This window comes from Coturnix japonica, chromosome 12, assembly GCF_054131305.1.
Source record: "Coturnix japonica strain WE chromosome 12, WE-NBRP24, whole genome shotgun sequence".
NCBI classification, from domain to species: domain Eukaryota; kingdom Metazoa; phylum Chordata; class Aves; order Galliformes; family Phasianidae; genus Coturnix; species Coturnix japonica.
Window position 1 is genome coordinate 9,821,281 of NC_140674.1, and position 23,099 is coordinate 9,844,379.

The window sequence follows — 23,099 nt, forward strand, 5'->3', positions numbered from 1 at the left end:
CCTTTAAAATCACAGTTTCTTCTTTACTTGTCAGCAAGGTTCAGATATTTTTGCAGAAGCCCAACAAATCCCTCTGCTGAGTATTGCATTTCAAACTGCTAGTGATTATATGTATATACGTGTCTACAGTTCTTGGGAAAAAAAGAAAGAAAAAGCTCCTCAGAAAAGAAATAAAATGAGCACCATGAGATTCAACCAAAAGCCCTTCTGCCCCCAAGGCATGGTTAATATACTATCTGCAAGTACATATGGGACCAATTAAACAGAGCTAACTCCTCACACAGGCACTGCAGCGTCACTCTGGAGGAATCCACAATTGATTAAACAAACTCAAGTAATTCCATTCTGGAAACACGTACTCATTCACAACCAAATCCCAGTCTTTAGGAATCCCATATGCCATGAAACAGCTATCCCTGCTTCCACACAGATCCACGGCAAAACATGCATGAAGCTCAGCAGGAACAGTACTAGTCTCCTTCCTCCTCCTGCCTTACATGTGTTGCTATGTTTACCTATAGCTGTAGCATTATTAGTGCTTTATAAAGTAGTAGTAAACATTACTATTTCAGTCTTATAATTCAACATCATGAATAGACTGAAGTATACCTAAGGATGGAGACATTAAATTGTTTAACTACATTAAACAGAAGAGCTCAAAACTGTACAGATGTTCCCTTCCAGCAAGGCTGGCATAATTTTAACATTTCAGACCTGTATAATGATCATCATTCAACCTCTGACATTTGGAAGGTGACTTCCTCTTTTTCTGGTAATTATACTCTAATTTAGCCCAATCTGCTCCTAATGTCAATTGACACAGCAGTGACTGGCAAGTTTTCCATGCAGAGAATGTCTGCAGAACAAACAATTCTGCATAGGAGCAGACAAATAGAATAGGCAAAGCCTTTCTCTCAGCATATCTCCACTCCTTTTTCCTCCTCCGTTCAAACCAGTGACCACCTTAAACCCAAACCACTATCAGCCTCTTTACAAATCGATTGATAAAAGAACATTTTTTTTAAAAAGCCAATCAATTCTGAATCTGCAAGTTTGGGTTCTACTGTGAACAATGAAGTTTTGGGAGACACGGGAATGTAAATGAGTGAGGTTTGGTTTTTAAATGTTCCTTGTATAAACCCTGCCAATTATCGCAAACAAAACAGATTTCAGGCTTATGGGAAATCAAGCAATACAGAATGTTAACCAGGGAAAAGGGCTTGGGCTTTTAAAGCTGCAGGCTCCCCTAGATACATATTTCATACAAACTCTTGTAATACAAGATGATGGAAATATTCTAAATGCCCAAGACACTTACAGTCTCCATTGTGGGTGTTCTGGGCAGCTAGCTAAACTGATGTGAAAGAACCAGCAAAATTAAAATAAATGGACTGCCTGCCCAGCATTTCCCCACTGTCTTCTTCCCTTGCCCCATTCAATTTAACTTATAAGCATGGAGTTATTTCAGCATCCTTCAAAACGCAGAACTGTACAAGAGAAGTTAACAAGGTGCCTTTTATCAAACTTGATGCATCCACGGTCTAAATTATTTACCCTAAAAAATAAAAAATAAAAAGGAAGGAAATAACTTAGGAGCCTCTGATCAAATATTAAAGTTTTGCATCTTGTGAATATCAATTAGACATTTATCTGGGAAAAAGGTGTTTATTTTAATAAAAAAGATGTGTATTTGGCTGAAAAAAAACCCAATTGTGAAACAAAATGTTTGAACAGCTTTATATATTCAGCCCACTGTAACAAGACTGCTAAAAATTCCATTTGCACAAACAGCACCACCACAAATAAATAATTGCCAAAATAAATCCAGCAGACTGCCATGCAAAAATGAGCCTTCTATCTCCTAATTTGTGATAATGCTTTTTATAGCATGTCTCTCTGCTCAGATTTGTAGCTTTTGTTATTTGCATTCTGACCACCAAGCCCAAGGGTTATCAATAGTATAATTCACTTTTTCTTTGGAACTCTTAGTGCTGCAGCCCTATTTCTGAACTCCTCTTATCTAAGCTATTTGCATGTCTAATGGACATACAGTTCCTTCAAAAATATCTCTGGGCCAAAATGATAAGTGATGTCAATGACAGTCATGTGGGGAAAAAAGAAAAGCCTGATTCATAACATTTGCAGATATGGCAGTAAGCAGGTACCCTGCAGGTGTGAGGTACACAGGTGCACGCACATGGGGATTCAATATGAACCTCCAGCACTGCTTCTGCATGAGTCCACCCCAACTCTGCAAAGTGAGAGGAATCCACAAGGGACTTCTTAAGCAAATCTGCCACTCTTTGTTACAAGAAAAAGTACCTGTCCAGCTCATGGCATTCACTGAAGTTTCCTACCTTTGGAAATGAAAGATAACTAATACAGCAATTAAAGTAAAGACTGACCCACAAGCTTGAGTCATGAAGACCAACCCCTTTGATGGAGTATCTTCAACAGAAGGGAAACTCAGCGGTGAGCTTCTATCAGATGAGATAGCAGAACACAGAGAATCATACAATGGTTGCACAAGGCTCTACCTCATCTCCACTCACTTCCATCAGGGTTTGCACTGCAGCTGCTTAGATACTCAAGACTGCTCACTGCAAAGTCTGCTCTACCAACATGCTTTTAAGAACATGCAGCACAAAATACCCCAAATGTGCTCAGACTACGGTTTGACTTTTGGCCTTCAATGGTAAAGAGAGCAGAAGGTCAAAGCCAGATGCTTACAATGGACATTGCTTTAGTCCAGAAGCAAATCTTGAAGCAGAAAACCTCAGAAGTTAAAAGTCTGGGTGAGCAGTTAACTGCAGCTATGGATTTTTGTGAGGGAACTTTGACTCCACATCAATCAATCACTACCAGTTTTCTTCCAATATACTGGCCTTTAATCCAACTACAATATTTCTACATGGCCTTAGCAGCGGAAGATATCCCTGTTTGATTTTTATTTAATTTTAGATCCCAGGTTCTCTGTCTGGAATGGATTTTCAGATGACATCAGAAAAGCCTCTGAAATAACATCAGTAACATTTTGCATGCACAGCTATTTGCACAAGCCAAATCTACAGTTTTACAAGACAATCAAATAGATAAACATCTGTCTACTCCATTCTGAGCAGCTGATGAGAGCAGGGGACCTTTGATCATCCAACAAAGCCTGTTCCCTCTTGGGTGCAATCCAGCAACCACCATAATAGAAATGTTCCAAGTTTTGCTTTTCACACCTTAAAGTGCTGGTTGGGTATCACAAGCATCTCAGCATCACTCATACTACAAACAGCACAGGAGGAAAATCTGACATTGAGGAGCTACAACATCTCCCTGCAGAAACAGGAACACAAACTAATGAAATTTTCTGTTGTTAAGGCCAGGCAATCACATGCAGTACTTATCTATAAGGATGAAAACAGTTTTCAACTGCTGCATAACAAGAAAACTAAACAAGCAAATCTGCTTAAACACCAAATTTTACAAATGATTACTTGTAAAAATAAAGATTAGAAGTAATCTAAAAAGCCTTGGCATTCAGTGGCATTTTCAAGCCTAATATAGGATTACGAATGAACCAGCTTCAACTAGCACATGAAACACGGCTGCGGCTGTCGTCTATATTCCCTGTAGCATCTGTAGAAAAGCGATTAGTTTCAACTCCTGCCCTATGACATGAGCATTTCCACTTTCATGATTTATTACCAGTACAGTTTGAAATTAACATGCTTTGGTGGCTGTCACTGATATTCCCAACTCAGTGGAATAATGCCGTTCCTGAAGCAGATTTGGGATTGCCTTTTCTGCTTACCCAGTAACCAAATCACAAACGCAGTTTACTGTGAAGTTGCCAATACTTAATAGTGTTTAATGGTGCGGCATGCATCTGAGTGAGGACAGGGCACAGGCATCCGCATGGAGAACAAATCAGTTCATTGGCTTCAGTACAGCTTCTCTCTGTGCCCTCCTCCCAGAACACATACCACTGAACCAGAGAACAGGAGCAAAACGCAGCTTGAGGGCTCCTTATTTGCTGACTGATCAGCTCAGAACAGGCAATTCTGAGGGAGAAACAGGAGAGAACCTGAAAGCAGCAGAACCAACAAATGCATCATGGAAGGAACAGCACACACAGGATATGGGAACTGTCTTACTTCTCTTTCCTACCTATGTTTAAAGGGTACTGCAAGGCTTCCAAAGTCACCCCCATTTGAACATGATTTTCCATCGGTATGTTTCAACCCTCAAACCTGCATTCGATATGAAAAAGCACAGCAAAGAAGCGAAGTTGTCTTACTATATTACATTCACTTAATAATCATAAGCAGTTTCTCAGAAAAGTCCTCCAGGCACAGTTTTAATGTTAAAGCAATTCTTGCTCCATTTTAACCATCCAACGATACAGAGCCGATAGTCCAGCTCATTAAAAAGTACAAGACCTCATTTCCAGAAATGCTGTCATTTCTCAGGCAGAGCTTAGTCATGTTCCACGCAGCAGCCTGGCTGCACAGCCGCTACCTCTGACACCCCAAATCCAGCACCAGGGTCCCCACACTTTGGGCACACAGTGCACAAAATCAGTGGCAAAGCTTCCTGCTACAGCCATCAACATGGCATCTTCCACCTGCAGTTTTTTTGGCAGCTTAGATAGGTTTATAAATGCACAAATCACATTTGAGTAACAACTTTTTCTTGAGTTTACTCATTTATACTCATTTCACTAGCTATAAAATTCATGACAAGGAAGACAACTGGAGAAGAAATATTATAATCAGTTCTTTGAAACCTTGCAACATTTACATAGCACACGAGAAAAGACTGATTAAGGACAGAGTTCAAAACAGTGACGGAGCATAGAAGGCCATTCCTCTCACTTTGTGCTGCTGAACATGGGCTGTCGGCTGGTTGACTTGACATGCTGGCAGTGCAAGTACACAGTGGGACCGTGCAAATTACAAGTAAAGCAGGGGATCGTTACCTGGGATATGAGATGCAATCCAGCCCCCAGATTTTTCATCTAACAGGTGACTCTGCTTCTCAAGAGCACTCCACAGCACACAGGCAAAGCTTGTTTTGGACTAGCATGAGTAGGGAATGAACAACCTCTCCCACTCATCAGCAGCTATCCTTCCAATAAAATAAGCACCAGAGGAAAGTGGCAAACCCTTATCAAGTACGCATCAGGGACCATACCAAACATTTCATCAATAAACTCAGGAGGTTCTTTTGATAAAGTAGATGCTATAGTCAAGTGAGACACAGGAAATCCACAGTACGTTCCTATTTCCACCAATTTGGCAAGCACCACACTGCTCTACTTAAGGCTTCAAGCTTCTTTTTTGTAGAAAGATGGGGAAAAAAAAAACATTTTTAAATAAAGCCCACAAGAATTTGATTAAATGCCCTTTAAAAAAAATACTCGACAAGCTCTTTGCATGTTTTCGAGTGGCCCATACGTAGGGCAGATGAGCACAGTAGAAGATGATAATGCACTAAATAAACACTTCTGTTCAAAATCCATAAGCCTACTTATGACTAGCTTGAGACACACAAATATCTGCAGCTTATTCAGTTTCAAATCCTCTCTCTCAAAATGTCCATTCAGCAGCCTTGCCAGATATTGTTTCACAATACTACAGGCTCACTTATTCATAAACAAATCATTAACATTCTTGACATAAATCCATAGTGTACAACAAATCCCAGCTATGATAATGTTTTACTACATTTGCTGTGCCCATCATGAATGGGAGTTCTGTTTCCACAAAAAAAAAAAAAGTAAAAAAAACCACCCTCAACAAACAAAAGGCAAATTATTCACTGCGAGAAAACAGCCAGGATGAAATGCCTATGCACAAATTACAAACTAATTATTAGGTTCATAAAGCAACAAACCTTGTGTTCAGTCAGTGAGACTGGTTGTCACTATTTTTGCAAGAAAACTTCCTGTGAGGACTCTAATAATGACAAAACTGCAATAGTTAAACCCAGCACTACAGACTTTTAGAATTTCCTCAGCTACATGGAAAACCTTTTACACATCCCCCCTTCTTCAAACACAGGCACAAGAACTGCCTGAAAAGATCTCTCTAACGCCCTCCGGCATTCACACAGTACTCTGGGCTTATTTACAATTCCGTAGCAGAGGTATTCAGCCAAACCCTGACATGATCATGACCCATTTTGTTTTATTTTTACACTCCTACATCAAAGCTTAAATCAGGCTAATGATAATGAACAGTATAGCTTAGTGAACACGTTGGGACTAGCCAGCTTATTTCCAGCACATAGACTCCGTACAGGTGGCAGCATGGTTTAAATCAGAGTTCCCAAACAACAGCCTACAGGTAACTGCTCTGCAGAAGAACCAACATGGTGATGTAGCCTTCCCACCTGGCCGCAGCCTCACCAGAGACAGAGGTTGCCCAAGGGCAGGGACCGCCCAGCACAGAGAAAGCACAGAGATAAGGAATCCACACTGCTCAACTCACCAGTGCCTTCTCTGCCTCATTTAATGAATTAAACACCTTCCTCACTGGCCGCACTTTAATAATTTCAAATGATAGTGTGAGATGGTAAACTTTCCATTGATGCTCTTGGCAGAAGAAAGGTAAGCTCTCCAGAGCTGGATTTCTCCAAGGATTGATAAACATAATGTAGACTGCTTTCTGTGCTGGCTGCCAACTCAACCCAATAAATAAAAGATGTTTTCAATTCCGGAAGAGATGCATGTGCACTGAAAGACTCAGTATTTAGCAAAAACCAAATGCTGTCCTGCAAGAAATTAGGCCTCACTTCACACTTAGAGCACAACCCTATTGGCATGAGTGGCTGCTCATTCACTGTCAGTAAAAATACACACGTCTGAAATCACGCAGAATTGAGAGCCCTTCTATTTCTGTGAAAGCATGCACATATTTACTATTATACTTCAGCATTTCCCCTTCTTTCATTATTCCGATTGGCAGGGCTTTTGTATTTGCAGCTTGCTTTAGATCCAGATTTGCGATCATTTAACAGTAGCGCACTCGCATACCACCACACAGAGCATGGGTAACCCACAGGCCTGAGCTGCTAAGTGATGTTCAGCAACACAGGAGAGCAAATTTACAGCATGTATTCATGGGTTTCACACATCTGTTAGTATGAAAATAGTCAGAACTGAAAGAGTGCAGGAGATGAATATATTTAGGAATCTGCCTCCAGGTTTCTGAGCATCTCAGAATCACTGTTACAGACATTGCCTACAACACTAACAGATACGGAAGAAAAAAAAAAAAACAACAAACATCAATGGTTTAAGAGAAAATCACACATAATCATACATCTACAAAAGAAGGCTCTAAAGAAGCCCCCAACTATGAGGGTCAGGCTGACGCAACACATGACTTAGAAGGAGGCAAACATCTCCACCAAGGTTCAGCAGGGAAAACAGGCATGAAATGATGCAGTCATTTGCAGGATGGCACAACAGCAAAATGACAGCAAAACACGGTTTGTCTACACCCCTCTGCTCAAAACTTGAGTGCACCTGGGGACATAACTCCTACTTATCTGCTCTGGCTGGCCTCCAAAACAGGTGGCACACATCCCCTCACCTCACCTATTTACCTCCTCCTATATGCCACTGCTACATTTTGCACTAATCTAGTACCAAAGGACAAAAAGCCAGCCACACAAGCTAGTAGCTTGAGCAGCGAGGCAATCAGTGTTTTACCAGTGATCTCACGCAGGACCAGAGTGGAGGCTAAATCTCCAGATTGCCCTTTGCAAAATCTCAGCATCAGTGGTACCAAAAGAAAAGATCAGCAGGTTGGTTATTTATGTACCTCTGTTTATTAACACTGGGTACATAAAACAAGAGAAAACAAGAAGTGCCAGAAAAACACATACTGATGTTAACCACAATGGCAAACTGAAAGTATGCACTGAGCCTTCCCTTCAGCCAGGAAATATCTTCAAGCTGTTCCTTTTACAGCAGTCACTGGGTAGGAAATGCTTTTTAGACAGAAAAATATTTTCTTTTCCAGAAGACATCATAAAATCCATGCACAGAGCACACTTGGATGAGAATTAGTTACTTGTTTACTGCAGTAGTGTGACACAAAGCTATTCCCCACACATCATCCACACAACTCAATTCCTCCAGTAAGCAAAGAGTGGACTTGCTCAGTGGGCAACAGAAACAACACAGCTTGATTTTAAGGAAAAGACGAAGCCGAACACTGGTGACACATCTGCTGACTGTAAAAAGCTGAACAACAGTATTTGAGCATCCAAGAGGATGTCCCCTGCACTCCTTCCAGATTATTTTTTCCTGTGTAACGATATTCCAGAATAAAATGTTACCAAATGTAATGAAATTGAGATGTTCTAATATATGAAAATAATGTCCTAAGCCCTGAGCTATTAATTCTGAAGAGCCGTGGGCTGTAGCTTATCATTATCATCTAGAAGCGAAGGATGGCTGTAACAGCCAATTTCATTTCTCCCCAGTGACTGAATCATGTGCTAGCTAAATCATTTATTAATGTCAAAGGCTGACATTTTTCAATTAAGATAATGAGATTCCGGAGGCTCTGGCCATCTGAACCCTGTTTGTGCACACATCTTTTACCAATTAAAAAGCATATATATAACGAAAGGAAGCAGCCTGACTAACTGATATTACTTAAACTGAGTACTAAATACTAACAATTTAGCATTAATCCTAACACGTATCTACAGCTACATTCCAAGAATAAATATTTATGCTTCTAACCACATGGTGTCGGGGTTAACAGGGGGTTAACAAGTTATTAATCAAAACATGCACATTAGAAACTGGAACTGCCTGAAATCACCTCACTCCCATTGCAGCTCCTTTGATGAGGGCCAAGCAGCCTTTGTCTGTCCCAGATCCCAGCAGATGGACACAAAGCATTTCAACACCACATGGAAGTTCAGTAAAATCACATCAGAAAAACAGCACGGTACCAGATGAGTTGGTCCAAATGTTGCTGAGAACTGACTTAGACTCCACATGCTCTCTTCTAGCTTTATTTTACTTGCTTACAATTAGTTCACAAGATACAACGATGAATGAGAAAAGCTGCGCTCTCCGTTGACTTCCAGGCGTACAAAGCAGAACAGCACTGAATATTTCCTAGAGCAAGCCCTTTGCTGGTACACAGGATCAGGTTAAAAACCCCTGTGGAGCAGCCAGCCCAAGGAGCACATCACAGAGCAGTGCAAACAGCTTTAATGAAAGATTCCCTATCTTCAATCAACCCATACCACTGCCTGTTGACACCTACTAACTGGGGTGCTACAAAGATGCTACTCTCATTTTTCCAGAAAAGACCAGACAGCCATAACAGCTCTGCTGTCCACAGCTCTGCAGCACAGCTGCAATGATTAACAAAGACCAGCTTCGTTAAAAGACTCAAAACTCACAGCATCACTTCACTGTCTATAAGGGAAGCCATGTACAGTGCCATCATTTTTGAAAGCAGACATTTCAGTCTGGTTTTGTTGAGCTATATATTGAGTTGCAAAACTTACACAAGAGACCAGATTTTAAGATGTCTTCAAACAAAAATAACTACAAAAATTAACCTAAAAAAATAACCAGCTCAATTTAGGAATATTAGGGAAGAATACACCAGCACGTTCCTATTATCCTTCATACAGTTTAGAGAATAAGAAAGAATTAGAACACTGGTTCTCTCAGGTTGAGATAGACTGCTCACCAACTTCAGCTCCGTAAGGAAAACCAGGGTTGGCATTTTAAACCCTTTGAAGAAACAAACAGATGAAAATTTAATGAGAAAACATGAAAATAAGAAAAGGCATCAGAGAGAGACTGTATTCACACATGAGAAAAACATTTTTCAACTGAAACCTGAAAACATCTGCTGAAGGCAGCCCACAGCCCTGGGGAGGGCAGGAGGCAGCCGTGGGCACAGCAGGAGCTGGGCAAAGAGCCAGGGATGCTCCAGCTTGCACCTGGGGACCCAGCACAGCACCCGCAGACCCCAAACCACGTCCCCTTCCATCACAGAGGGGAGGAGCTGAGTGACTGCCAGGTTTATTAACGCACCCACAAAAATTTCATGAAGTGGTTCCCCCCCGCCCCAAAGCAAACAGCTCCAAGCTCACAGCATGACACAGATGTTCCGGTCGGATATGTAACAGCCCCTTATCCAAACAGCGCAGGGCTCAGTCGCGAATGACCTCAGTAACATAAGGCGTTCCAAAAGGAGTAATACAGAAACGCTCAGTCTGGCTTCCCTAGACATTGAACCCTTTCACAGTCACATGTATCTACTTAAAATAAAAAAAAAAAAAATTAAAAAAAAGTTACTATTTGGATGGTCTCAAATACACACACAGTTTATTCTCAAAGAAGAAGAAATCCAGAGCAGCTCCACTGACATTAGCAATGCCATTTAGATTTATTCCAACATTATCAAGATCTGAATTTGGACCAGAAAAAGATCCGCAGATAGATAGACAGGGGCAAAGTTTATCCCCGCATGAACAAAATGACATATATTTAGACATTAATGGCTTCTGAAATTCTCTAGCTTGATACAACATCGGTGATTTAAATGCCAAACCACATTCACTTCGTTTATCTTGGAAAACTTCACGTACACGTAAGAAAACCCTTAAACCATAACAGAGAAACTAAAGGTCAGACTGTTACTTTCAGAGCCGGCATAGTAAGCTTCAGCACAAACCAGTTACGGACATTTCCCCGGTTAATGCTCCTCCCTGCATGCGGCTATTTTTCTAATATCATGTAAGCAGCCACAAATAACTTCTGCTGTTGAGAAATAAAAATCCTAAATGGAAAGGACAACATAAAAGCCCTCTGGAAATCATTTAACAATATTTGTGTTTCTCATAGCCAGCCAGAACCGAGTTGCTCCAGAATGAGGTTTCTGCCGACAAGGCTGTGGGCTAGGCCGTCCCCAAGCCCCACTGGTCCCCAGTTGGCACCTCCCCCACAAAAGAAAATCCAGTTGCCATACACGCAACAGCTCCACATACCCATGAAGCATTTCATGTTGGTCCAAAGCCTCTCTTGATGCTGATAAAGACGCCTAGCCATCTTCACCAGTTAAGATTCCGCTGCAGCCCTGTCTTGGGCTCAGACACCCAGCAGCAGCTCTTCTGCCCATGGGGTGCAATTCCTCAGCCAGAATGTTAAGCAATACAAAAACCCTACTTCCTTGCAATGGGGCGACTCCTTGGAAATGTGCATCCCAAGCCAGAAGCTGTGGGACTGTAGAGGTGAGGCACAGGGAGACACATCCAGCTTTAAAGCAACTAGATAGACGAAATGGAAGACAGCAAAAGGCAGCAGGAGGATCCAACTGCAGCTCCTGCAACCTTTAGAAATGTGGAATTCTTCCTTCCATATCAAGTCAGGATTTTAGAGATAAAAGCTTAAAACATTGCCCTTTGAAAATGTTACACATCCCAGAACCGAGCTTCAGGGCTCAAGTGCCTCTAAGCACAAAATCAAAACAAAACATTCACTCAAAGGAAAACACTTCCTAACATTCGCTATAAACCATTGAAAAGTTATATTGCCATCGCAAATGGCAAGATAAAAGTTAATGGATTCAAAGGCATATCCCTATGTGCTGAGATAAGACCGCACTCTTAAATCTAAGTGATTTAGCACTGATTTATCAAAGCAAACTGCCCAACATTGCAGAAAATAGAATCCATTCCACAGACCTCAGCACTGACATTCCATCAACACCAGAGAGCCCAAACCAGGTATCTCAAATCAGCTTGCAGCTGCTGTCAGCTGGTCTCAATGGCATGCTCCAATGCTAATCTGGCATTGCTGCACCTGAGCTCTTCCTCATTTAGGGTACACACACACACCAGGTGCTAGGGTAACGACTGGCCAGCACCTGGTCTTCTTGCAGGATGAATTTGGTCCTCCAAAAAAACACTAAGAACATATGTAAAGTGAAATTTATGGAGTTACATTCTTCAGAGCTGAACATAAATGTTGTTTTCATTTGACCCAGACTTGCGGAAGATAAACAGATACCCAAATACCCCAATGAGCAGAGTACCAAATCCTGCTAGCACTTAGCCCAAGGAAACCCATAGCTTTCTGTACGTTCCAAACCGTCAAGTCTGCATCAAAACAGATTTGTAAATGACATCCATCTCACAAATTATATTAGTTCTTTTTCCTCTTCTCCTCACCAATTTCCTAGCTGGGTTGTTCCTATGATTTTCCCAAAGAATTTTACAGGGATTAAGCCCTCTTCTTCCTAAATCCATGCTCACCTTGTTCTTGAGCCCTCAACAGCCTACCTCAGCCAAAGAACAGACAGACAAGCATCTTGCTATCTGTAGAGATCAGCCTTCACCAGCCACAGCGTAGGTGCATTTCTCCCTAGAAAGTGATGGCGCTGCAAGGAAACCATGCTGACATTCAGGGGAAACCCAAGGCACCAGCCAGGAGCGGCAGTGGGGCAGGGTGCAGGCTGAAACCACACCTGGCTGTGCTTAGGCAGTAGTCCATGGATTTGCTGCTTGCTCCAAGGCTCCTCTTAGCAGGAGCCACCAACATTATCTTTACTATCAGGGTTTTCCCAAACACACAGTACCAAGCTCAATGGCTCCTTTCAGCAAAACTGTAGAGAAGAACAGTGTAAAACTTTCAGAATATCCTTCCTTCTTATTCTAACCCAAACAACAGAGTCCAGCTGTGTAAACTGAAGCCTTCACAGATCCATGCTGTACAGCCTCCTCCTAAAAGGCACCAAGACAAGATTCAAGCTTCTACTTTTTTTTTTTTGTTCTAAGTTATAGTTACAACTGTATATAGTTACAACTGATTTATTGTCACTCAACCTGCTGGAACTGGACACACAGAAAGCAATATGGATACTTCAGAATAAGCAAGACAGGCAAACATCACAGAAACATCTCACTTTACATTCCACACATATATGCAAGTGCTTCTAGGTCTGGGTTCACCTCTGCCTTAAAACTGTTACAGATGAGAAATGTCGACCTGCCTGCTTTTGTACCAGGAGGCAACACTGCCCGAGTCCCCTCACACACAACCCCGTGAAAACTTCACTCAGCCCCCTGACATTCTGCAAGCCCTGAGCTGCAAAGCACCACACTACATGAGTGGCCAAGCTTTCAGAAGAGCTCAGCCCACTGGGTAAAAAGCTCTCTGGAAAAGCCTGGCCCCAAACAGAGGCTCTGAATACTTGGAAACATACTCCCGGGTCATTTTGAACACTTGAAACAAAACTTATGGAATATCCATCTCTCAAACCCAGAGGGAGCCTGGAGCAGGAAGAAAGAAGCAGCTACAACTTGAGCTCCAGGACATTTAATTAACTTTCTATCTGTTTTCAGTGCTCTTGGCAACTCTCACCAAATATATCTGCAGAAAATGTTTTCACGTGAGGAGCCATTTGAAAACCATCCGGCAAGGCACAGACCCAACACTACGGAGGGGCAAAGCAGCTTCAGTGCCACAGCGCTGAGAAGCCTGCACTCACAGCACAGTTCAGTCATTAACTGCTCCCTCAGTGAGGTGGGTGACAGTTAAGGCAGGGGAGGCTGTGAGGGAACAGAGGCCAATGGCAGGCATGGCAAAGAATTTTAAGTTTCCCAACTTGCACTTGAGCTATTACCAACAATAACTGGCTCGTCAGAAAAAAAACAGTTACCATTTAAAGGCTGCCAACAAAAACAAGCATTGAGGTTCTTCGCAAAGACCAACACTTCAGAAGCCAGCAACGAAGTGCAGAGATAAGTAAGGATGAGAGCATCAAAATCAACCTTCTGAGTCTGTGTGCAATTTTGTTGAAATGCGATCATCAAAATAAAGAGATATCAAATATCAAAAGGCATAGAATCATAGAATGGCTTGGGTTGGGAGCAACCTCAAACATCAGCTAGTGCCAACCTCCTGCCATTGGCAGGGATGCTGATTGCTAGATGGAGTACCAGCTCAGGCTGCCCAAGTCCCCATCCAACCTGGCCTTGAGCACCTCCAGGGATGGGACACCCACAGCTCTCTGGGCAGCAGTCCCAGGGTCTCAGTGCCCTCGGAGTGGAAAACTTCCTACACACAATACACAACTTTAATTATTTTTTTCTTTTATCCCTCAAAGATTTTGTGCATCGGGATTTTCCATTTTCAATATTCAGCAAGAAAAATAAATCACGAAAGGCCAAGTTTGGTCTTTTCACACTTTACAATCTCCCACACAGAAAATCTTTGCTCAAAGTGTTTTATGCACTTAATCAGGAATAACCCAGCATAATAACATCACCTGTAGCTTCCCATCTATTATTTGAAGTGCAAATAAGTTCAATTATTATACATGAAAGCATTGTGCAAAAGAAAGAGAGTATTAAATCTTGCTTGAAGGAATATTCCAGCTCCACATCCACACGCTCTCAGGCTGGGCTCTCACCCAGCAGCCACCACCATGCAGACCCAAGCACGAAGCCCCTGCAGTCCCACTGAAGGCCTGCCCGCTGCAGACCACACGTGGAAGGCGATGGCAGAGCTCTGGACCTTCCGCTAATAACTGTCCTACTGACCGCCATCAAGGAACAGAAAGAAAAAAAGAAAAAAAAAAAAAACAACACAACAAAGCAGTTAAGATCCAGAACTATTTAGACTGAATATGCTTTGGGCTTTGACTGCCTTTCTTCAAGGAAACCATTGATTTTTTTTATTGTTATTTTTTTTTCTTTTTATTTGTCTTGGTCATCAAACAGGCTGTCAGCTTCATAAACAGAAACTAGTAGTACACTATAAATGAACCCTTGATCATTTCCCAAAGGACCTTCCTCAAAACAGTCGCTGATTTTGATTTTCTTTTGGTCATAGAATGCTTCCCAAAATTAGCATTTTTCCAGAGCCATTCATTTGCTACAAAGAATAAACAACGCAGAAAAAAGGCCCGGGCTAAGTGGTGCCAGATGAGCTCGCTGCATTTCACTGAGCTTTGTTTGAAAGATCTCTGACTGCTGCAAAGTTATAGTAGCAAACTGGTATAAAAACTTTGATGCCTTGAAAGATTTCCTGAAGCTATATGATGCCAAAACACTGGGCTGTGAGACTCCCTGAACATTTGCATCCACATGACTCAAGCTTAAATTTCAAATACTTTTCACTTTTTCCTTCTGACATAATATTTAATAAAACCAGAGTTCAGTAGTAGTATCAGCCCTGCAATACATGTCTTGCAGCAGTTTCTGTCTAGACAGCTGTTTGTGTGCTTTACACTTACAATCTGTTTGTGTTTGTTTTAAAGAGGAGTTATTCCATATGCTGCAAAAATTTGAAAAAAAACAGTGTTGACTGACTGCATCCTGCATTTTTCAGCAGGCACGCATCTGAACACTGCAAATAGAAAAGCAAGATGAGAAGTTAAATTGAAAGCACCAATAGCATCTAAAATGACATTACGTTTAAGCAGATGCAGAGACGTTGCCATAAAACTGGTGGCAGAGACATGCACACCGCAACCCAATTACCTGGAAGCCATCGCACACTGCGCTCTGCACAGAGCTGGTTTTTCTTCAGGGAAGGGTTTCAGTGTTCCTGAAACAGGAAAGGTGTTTGATGTGTACCCTGGGCGGTAGTGGAGGCATATAATCTGCATGTATTTAGGTACAGTCTGCCATCCTTAAGTCTGAATATACCAGTAGATTCAAAATGCATGGTTATGGGGCACCATATGGGTAATCGTAGCAAAGCAAGCAATGCTGCATGGGAAGGTGGTGTTCAAGGGGGGCAGAGAGCATGCAGCAAGACCCCCAGCACCTATTTTTACACCTACTTTAATCAGTAGCTGAGTTTTTATTGCTGTGCCCAAACGATGCAGAGTTAAATAACATCAGAGACTCAAAAATGATTGGAAAGCAATTCCACGGAAACATATTTCCCAAGGACTTTGCAAGAGCTGCACAAGTTACAGAATGACCAAACTAAGCCTTTGAGCACAAGGAGTCAAACATGCCCCAGCAAAGAAGGGCCCTGCATCCTGCCTTATATCACTCAACTCGCTTTGTCACACCCAGCAACCTGCAACCACCTCTCGCTGTACTTCACAGTGCATTAGAAAACACTGGGAACTGTGCTTAATGAAATAAATAAATTCTGGTAGTATGAGAAAACACTGCAGCCATGTGCTATTAAATCTCTACCCAAAAACAGCCCAAAACTTCTGGCTTTGGTAAGAGGATCAGATTTCCAGGTGATCAGGGAGAATTCCCACCTGGCTGCATACACAAACACCACTCAGCCCCAGCAGCTGCTGGATGGTGTGGGAGTGCAGGGACAAGGGGTTTCTCTGGCTGCCCCTCCAGCAGTAGAGGGCAGGAAGCAAGCAACTCATCAGCCAGAGGTAACCATTCACCCAAGCATCTGAAACAAGCAGCAGCACAACGTGGAATGTGAGCAGGCAACGCTGCTTCTGTGAACCCAGCAGCGGTACAACTCACAGGGCAGGAGCGAGAGCCATCCCTACAGTGAGGGTTTGGCACAGCTCTGCACAGGGATGGCCAGGGTTACAGCACCGCTGTGTCTCCAGCTCCTGCAGAAAATGTACTTGGACACAGCGATCCTCTGCCCACATGTGCTAAGAGAAGCAGAGAGACTTATAAACAGGGCTTACGGACAGCCTGAACTTGGAAACTATGCACCCCCTGGGATTTATTATCTAGAAACAATGTCTGGCATCAAGCTTCCAGGAAAATTTAGGTTTCAAAGCAAATACCAGTCATCGAGCAGACAGGCCAGTGGAACTCTCCTAAGACCTTGGTTGTTTTCAAAAAAACACTTCTGAGCCCTCACAGGAGCTGCACTGTGGCCAGCAGCTCCAAAATCCCATCCGCAACCCTCACATCCCAAAGCAGGCACGGAGGGTACATTTGGAAGTGATTTTAAATAAGGATTTCAGAAGAGTTTCGGCTTTATTTCAACCACGGACATCACCACACACACTAAGACAAATATCAGGCAGCCTTGCCTATGACCACCATGGTGCTCTGCCACAAATACTGAGACAAGCCCACGCACAGATGGCACAGGGCACCCACGGCTGAGCCTGGCAGTCCAAGTCAGCCGAGAAGCCCTACCATGCACACTGCATCCCAGAGCCGGCTCTGGCAGATGGGGCACCCATATGTCTACAGCTTTCCCCCAGTATTTGCTTGAACACAAAGCAGCAACACTACTGCAGAAATGAGAGCAGGAAAAGTTTTCATAAGAGACACAAAGACTGTCTCTTTTACACTGAGCATGGAAAGATCATAGTTCTTTTAAGTACCTCACGAGAGCATGCTGATACCCACAGCATACCACGGGAAAATACCTGTGATTGATATATCACTAAAGAAGAAAGAATGGCAAAAGGGGAAAGGGAAGGAACTGCTGAAGAAAACTGGTATTGTATCTTCCAGGAAATTCCAGAAATCTGGATATTTACATTTTTCTTGCTTATTCTTCAAATCCATTGAATTCCATTAGGTATTCCATTGGGAGCCTGCTGAGATTTTTGTACGTGCTCAGACAAAGCCAAAAAACTTCAGCCCAAACCATGAAACTTGACAGGAGTGAGTACATTTGGAGTATATTTTACATGAGAAGCCTCAGACCAGAAACATGCAGTCCTGTAACACGCTGTGAAGGACAGAGGTAGGAGACACACACAAGAAACAAACAACCACTATATGCCTGCAGAACAAGGCAGGTGCCCATCACAGCTGTCCTCAGCAGGAAGGGCAGGGCTGACCCAGGCAGCCGTTTCCACAGCCAACTCAGACACTCTCGTATTGAACCAGGCCAAAAGAAATACGGAGAAAGATGAAAATATTTTCATTGCCTTTTCTTTTTTCTTTTTTTTTTTTTTTTAAGCACAGAGCTATAGAATCATAGAATGGCTGAGGTTGGAAGGGACTTTAGAGATCATATACCTCCAGCCCTTCTGCCATGGGCAGGGTTGCCCCCACCAGCTCAAGTTGCCCAGGACCCCATCCAACCCAGCCTCAACCACCACCAGAGATGGGATATTCACGGCTCTCTGGGCAGCATTGCCAGGGCCTCACACCCTCCAAGTAAAAAATTTCTTCCTAACATCTAACCTAAATCTCCCCTCTTTAATTTTAAAGCCATACCCCCTTGTCCTTTCACCATGAGAACATGTAAAAAGTCCAATGTCCTTCAAACACTAGAAGGTGCTATAGCATGGACTAATAACAGAACTACAGTTTGCTACAGCTGGAGGTTGATGCAAGATGCACCTGGGTCACAATGACATCATACAGAATGCATGAAAACATCAAGGAAGCAGCCCCTGCTCCACAGTTCCTGCACTCATATATCAGTTTGATAAACAACTTATAAAAGACAGTGCAGGAATTGCTATAATCATCCCTGAACAGAGCTGCTTAACTGTAACTTAGCGTAACTGTAACTGTAGAATACATGAACACAGAATGCAAGGTATCAATTCTACCCAGTACTGCAGTACCCAAAGAAACCCTTGCAGCAGTCAAGATCCCATGCTCAGCACCCTCCCTACTCATGACAGGGAAGCAGGGGCCCCACTCAGCACCCTGGTGGCACAGAGATCTGTTTCACATCATGTGGGCAGTCTGGGACAAGGAGAAGAACGTGGGACACCTGAAACTGCACTGAGATGTTGACATGGAAAGAAGGGGGGAAAAACACACGTATTTATGGTCTTGCACAACTCCCCGTGGGAGGGACGGGCAGTGCTGCCAGCTGCTCTGGCCAGGCTGGTGATGTGCAACACAGGTCTTCTTGGAGACAGACACAGACATCAAGCTACTTCAAATGACAGCATTTCAAATTAAAAACGGAACAGAAAAAGGCATTCAAACAAATTGGGAATATTAGTCTATCGCCCACGCAACTCTGGCTCGTGTGTACATGGCTGAGGATCCAACTTTCAATTATGAGATCGCATGCCAGTGACTCAGAGCACCCTTCCTCCTTGGTGGCACGCATTGCACTCACTTTGCCCACTGCTCACTATATTGCTATTTAACCTCTTGTCTGAGTGCAGAACTCCTACAGGCTGCCTTCTTGCAGCTTTCCAAGACTTTCCCCTCTTCCCATTCCAGAAACTGGCAGAAGTCAAACACATCATTTAAAACTGCAAGTTTGGATCACACTGCCTTGTTTTTTGATGGCACCTACAGCTCTTCACATGCTTTCCCAGCAGTTCCCAATGACAAGAACTGCACATACATTAACTCAGCATTAAGGGTGACTTGGGCTGGCCAGACCCTTCAGCTGGAGCCAGCCAACAAAACGGCACACAGGTGCAAAGCAGTGGCCACCCAGGGCACATTCTCGTTCGCCTTGAGTGCTCGTGCTGACAGTATCACCTGTTTGCTACATTGAATCTCCTCAGTTTTAGTATCAGAGTGCACAAAGGGGTTTGGAGCCAGGCCATGCGACCCAGGCACCACATCACTACCGACCCGGTGTTCCCCTTCTCCATCGCCCTGCTCTGTTTCTTTCTCACCTTACCTGCTGCGTGCAGCCTCGGGTCTCTCCCCCGCACCATTCCCCAGCAGGTGCAGCGGCTGCACAGCAGGTCCAGGTTCCCTGCTCCTCACTGGGTCACCTCTCTGCCTGTGTGGGGTACCCAGCGGCTTCTGGCCAGCACAGGGAAACAAACTGCTCCTAGTGCCTTTACATAACACTCGTGCTGAAATCCACAAACCATCGCTCCTATCCACTAAAATCAAGTTCCTCATCTCAGAGAAAAGTACGCCATTCAAGAGAAATGAGTGCTCCCGTTCCCAGCTGGTGGTGATGGCAGCTCACAGACCTGCTCTGCTTGGCTTTAGGACCAACTCAAACCAAACCCTTCAATGTTCTGCTTGCGGGTGTCAGAGCAAACTCTACGCTCCAGTTGCCGACGCAGTGAGGACCTGCTGTCGGCACGCAGCTAACTCAGACCTTGCTCGGAACGTCCGCTCGTCTCTCAGCAGACACTTGCTTTGCAAACTGCACCAAGTCGACGCAAAGTGAGTTTGATTTCTCCTCGCTTTGCGCCCGTCTCGCATCTCACCACGATTTTATTTACACGGAGACACGCACAAAAGCAGACATCAAGAGACGGCAGAGCTGGCTCCTGGCCGGGCGGGTCGCACCGTCCATCTCCGCACCCCCGGCCCCGCTCCGCTCCCACCCTGCCCGGTACTGCTCACGGCCGCGCCCAAACCCACCGGGCCCGCGGCGATCAGCACCGAAGCCCCTCTAGAAACCGGCGGCAGCGGGGCAGCCCCCTGGCAGCACGGCACAGTACGGCCCCCGCGGGCCAGGGAGAAGTTGCGGCGAAGTCCCGGTGCGGCGGCAGAAGGACGCCCCGCCATCCCCGCCGCCCACCCGCGATCCCACCCCTCCCTCTCCTACCTGCAGCCGCTCCGTGGCCGGCTGCCACATGGTGCCGGGCGGCGGGAGGCGCTGCCGAGCGGGCGCCTAGCGCGGCTCTGCCGGCCCGCTCCGCTCCGCGCTCCGCCCGCCGCTCCGCCCACGCTCCTCCCACGCGTGGCCGCCGCGGGGGCGGGCGCCACGCGCGGACTCGTGCAGCAGCGGCTCCGCGGCCGGCGGTGAAGGCGATGCCGGCAGCTGGCAGCGCCCGCGGAGCCGCTGGGGGTCGAGCGCGGTGCTTCCCTCGAGGCTGAGCGCTGCACCACGGAGGAACGGCCGTGCCGGGAGGTGCAGCCTCTGGGGCAGAGCTCAGGAAGCGATCGGTTAAATTGGGGTGACTTCATGTCACGGCCTCACCGACATGAGGTCATTCTTACCCACACTTTCTAATATTTTAATCCGAGCATCATTTTTATGGGCTATCTGAGCTGTTTTGCATTAGAGCGGCTCTGTGCCCAGCCGGCCTAAATAGTGGGAATTAATATTTCCAGGATGTGCCGTGTTCCAGAATGTGCTCGTAAGAAGATACCGATAGTTTTTCTATTAATTTTCCTCTTACCGTGCCATATTCTCGAGTTTCTCCGCTCGCAATGAGTTCAGATAATTCTCTGTGAAGGCTGCAGTGCATTACCGGGTCGGTCCCAGCGGCCATCAGGCAGAAACGCCTCGGCCACAGAAGGTCTCCCATTTCAAAGGGGTATTTGATGCAATGAGACCAATTTCACTTTCTTTCACAAAATGAATTTGAAATCTTTCCAGTGATTCTGGGACATTTTCTCTCTCTCAGTGGCTTCTTATTACTGAAGCTGTTGGTTCGGACCATCCCACACCCCAGTATAAGGGCTGTATAGCAACACAGCTGAAAACAAAAATAAACTGCAATTAATGACACCCTTCCAAAACTGAAATACACTCTGAAACACTGTTAACTTACTCCCAAACACATCGTTCTTGTGCAGATGAAGGATATAAACCAACAATCAATATGAACTCACTGATATTTTTCCTAAAAAATGTTTTGTGTTTATGCAACCGATGCTTGGATGCCATACATCAAATCAATTGAAACAGGGTTGTTGTTTGTTTGTTTTAACAGCTTTGTGCCTATGGTGGGAATCCTTAAGGTTAGAAAAGCCCACTAAGATCATTTAGTCCAACTGTCAGACCATCCCCAATGTGCCCATAACCACATTCCTCAGTGCCATATCCCCACAGTTCTTGAACACCTCCAACAACACTGACTTCACCACCTCCCCGGGCAGCTCACGCCAATACCTCAGCACTAAAAGACAGCAAAGCAAACACCAGGTTGGAGATTCCCAGCTCTGGTGTTAACATGTGTGCTTGCAGGCTGGCCATGGGACAACCAGCACCCATGTGCTGCTTAGGGAGGACATGGCCAGGCTGGGCCCCAGCACCACATCCATGGGGCACGAGACGGCTGCTGACAGCAGGAATCTGGGCTTTGAGGAGTTTGGCCACTTGTGGGCTTTGGTGGCTATTGAAAAGCATCTTAAATTACAGTGACATCTAAATGGCATATATGTGCCCTTTAATAGATGCAGCAGCACCTATAGATCTGGCTCTGTATTCCCTACCCAGGAGCTAAAGCATGGCCACTATTCAGCAGCAGTTCAGCAGCGAGGGTGTTTCACTCAAATGCTGACAAAATGCAGATCACATATCTCCAAGGTCCTTGGTTGCCTTTCAGTATTTTGCTTTGGTAAATTGAAAGAGAAATTTATTTACATACTTGCTCTGCGTATAATCCCAACAGTGCAGCACCACCAATTTCAGCAGTCATCTTTATTCTGATTATTTAGGAGCTTTGGGATGACTGTGGGAGCAGCAGTGCAGCTCCACCAGTGGCAGTGCAGCTGGGGCTGCTTCTGCTCGCAGAGTGTGTGGCTCATCAGCCTCTGTGCCAGTATTTTAAAGCAGCACGGGGAGATGCTATAAACCTGAAGCAATGCGGTGTTAATGATTTGCGAAACGGAGGCAGCAGTGAGTACCCCAGGGAAGGAAGGGAGATTGTTCAGGTTTGGATACAGCATGTCCTCCAACCTGTCTGCACCAGGCATGCGGGTGTAATGAGGTCCCAGTCACCAGTTTGTTGGTAAAGTGCTTGCTGGGGTTTCTATGGGAACCAGGTGTCCTTGTGGCCATACTGGTGCCACATCTCTGCTCACCTCCTCAGCTGACACCATCCCACCCTCCTGCAGGACCCATCAGCCCCACCTTCTTGCCCAAGAACAGCTTGAAGGGTAGCTTTACAGCTGTCTGGGTTTATAAATCAATAAAAGAAAGTACTTGGCTGTGATGCCTATGTAGGAATCTATTTGGCCACGTTTTGTGGTACCCAGTGCTTGTTTTTTTAACCCTTTTGGCCTCATCCATAGAAAAGAAGGTATTTGCCATCACCTCTTTTTTGTGGGGGACTGTACAGGCCCTAAAAGCACCAGCACACCAATAAGCCATCAAACCAAGGCAAACCAACAGGTGCAGCTTATTGCAAAGGGCTTTAAAAGGCTGAATTCCTTGATTTTGGCAATGGCCGAGCAGAGGGGGAAGGGCAAAAAACTGGCAGGGGTCAGGCAGCCACCTCCTGGCTCTGTGCTGCACAGCCTCATGCCAGAAC

At 44.6% G+C, this 23,099-nt stretch overlaps 1 protein-coding gene across 5 annotated transcripts in view; it reads right to left on the reverse strand.

The window, feature by feature from the left end:
- Positions 1-20,547, reverse strand: part of PID1 (phosphotyrosine interaction domain containing 1) — an 82,298-nt gene extending 61,751 nt beyond the window's left edge. For 2 of the 5 annotated variants that reach the window (XM_032446699.2, XM_015871488.3), the window contains exon 1: positions 20,444-20,547. In XM_032446699.2, coding sequence (XP_032302590.1) covers positions 20,444-20,473 — 30 coding nt within the window. In that variant the 5' untranslated portion in view covers positions 20,474-20,547. Of the gene's footprint in view, positions 1-15,525; positions 15,588-19,552; positions 19,591-20,256 lie in introns of those variants that run through there. The other 3 variants (XM_085512910.1, XM_085512912.1, XM_085512911.1) reach the window with 3 other exon arrangements.
- Positions 20,548-23,099: the final 2,552 nt, after the last annotated feature.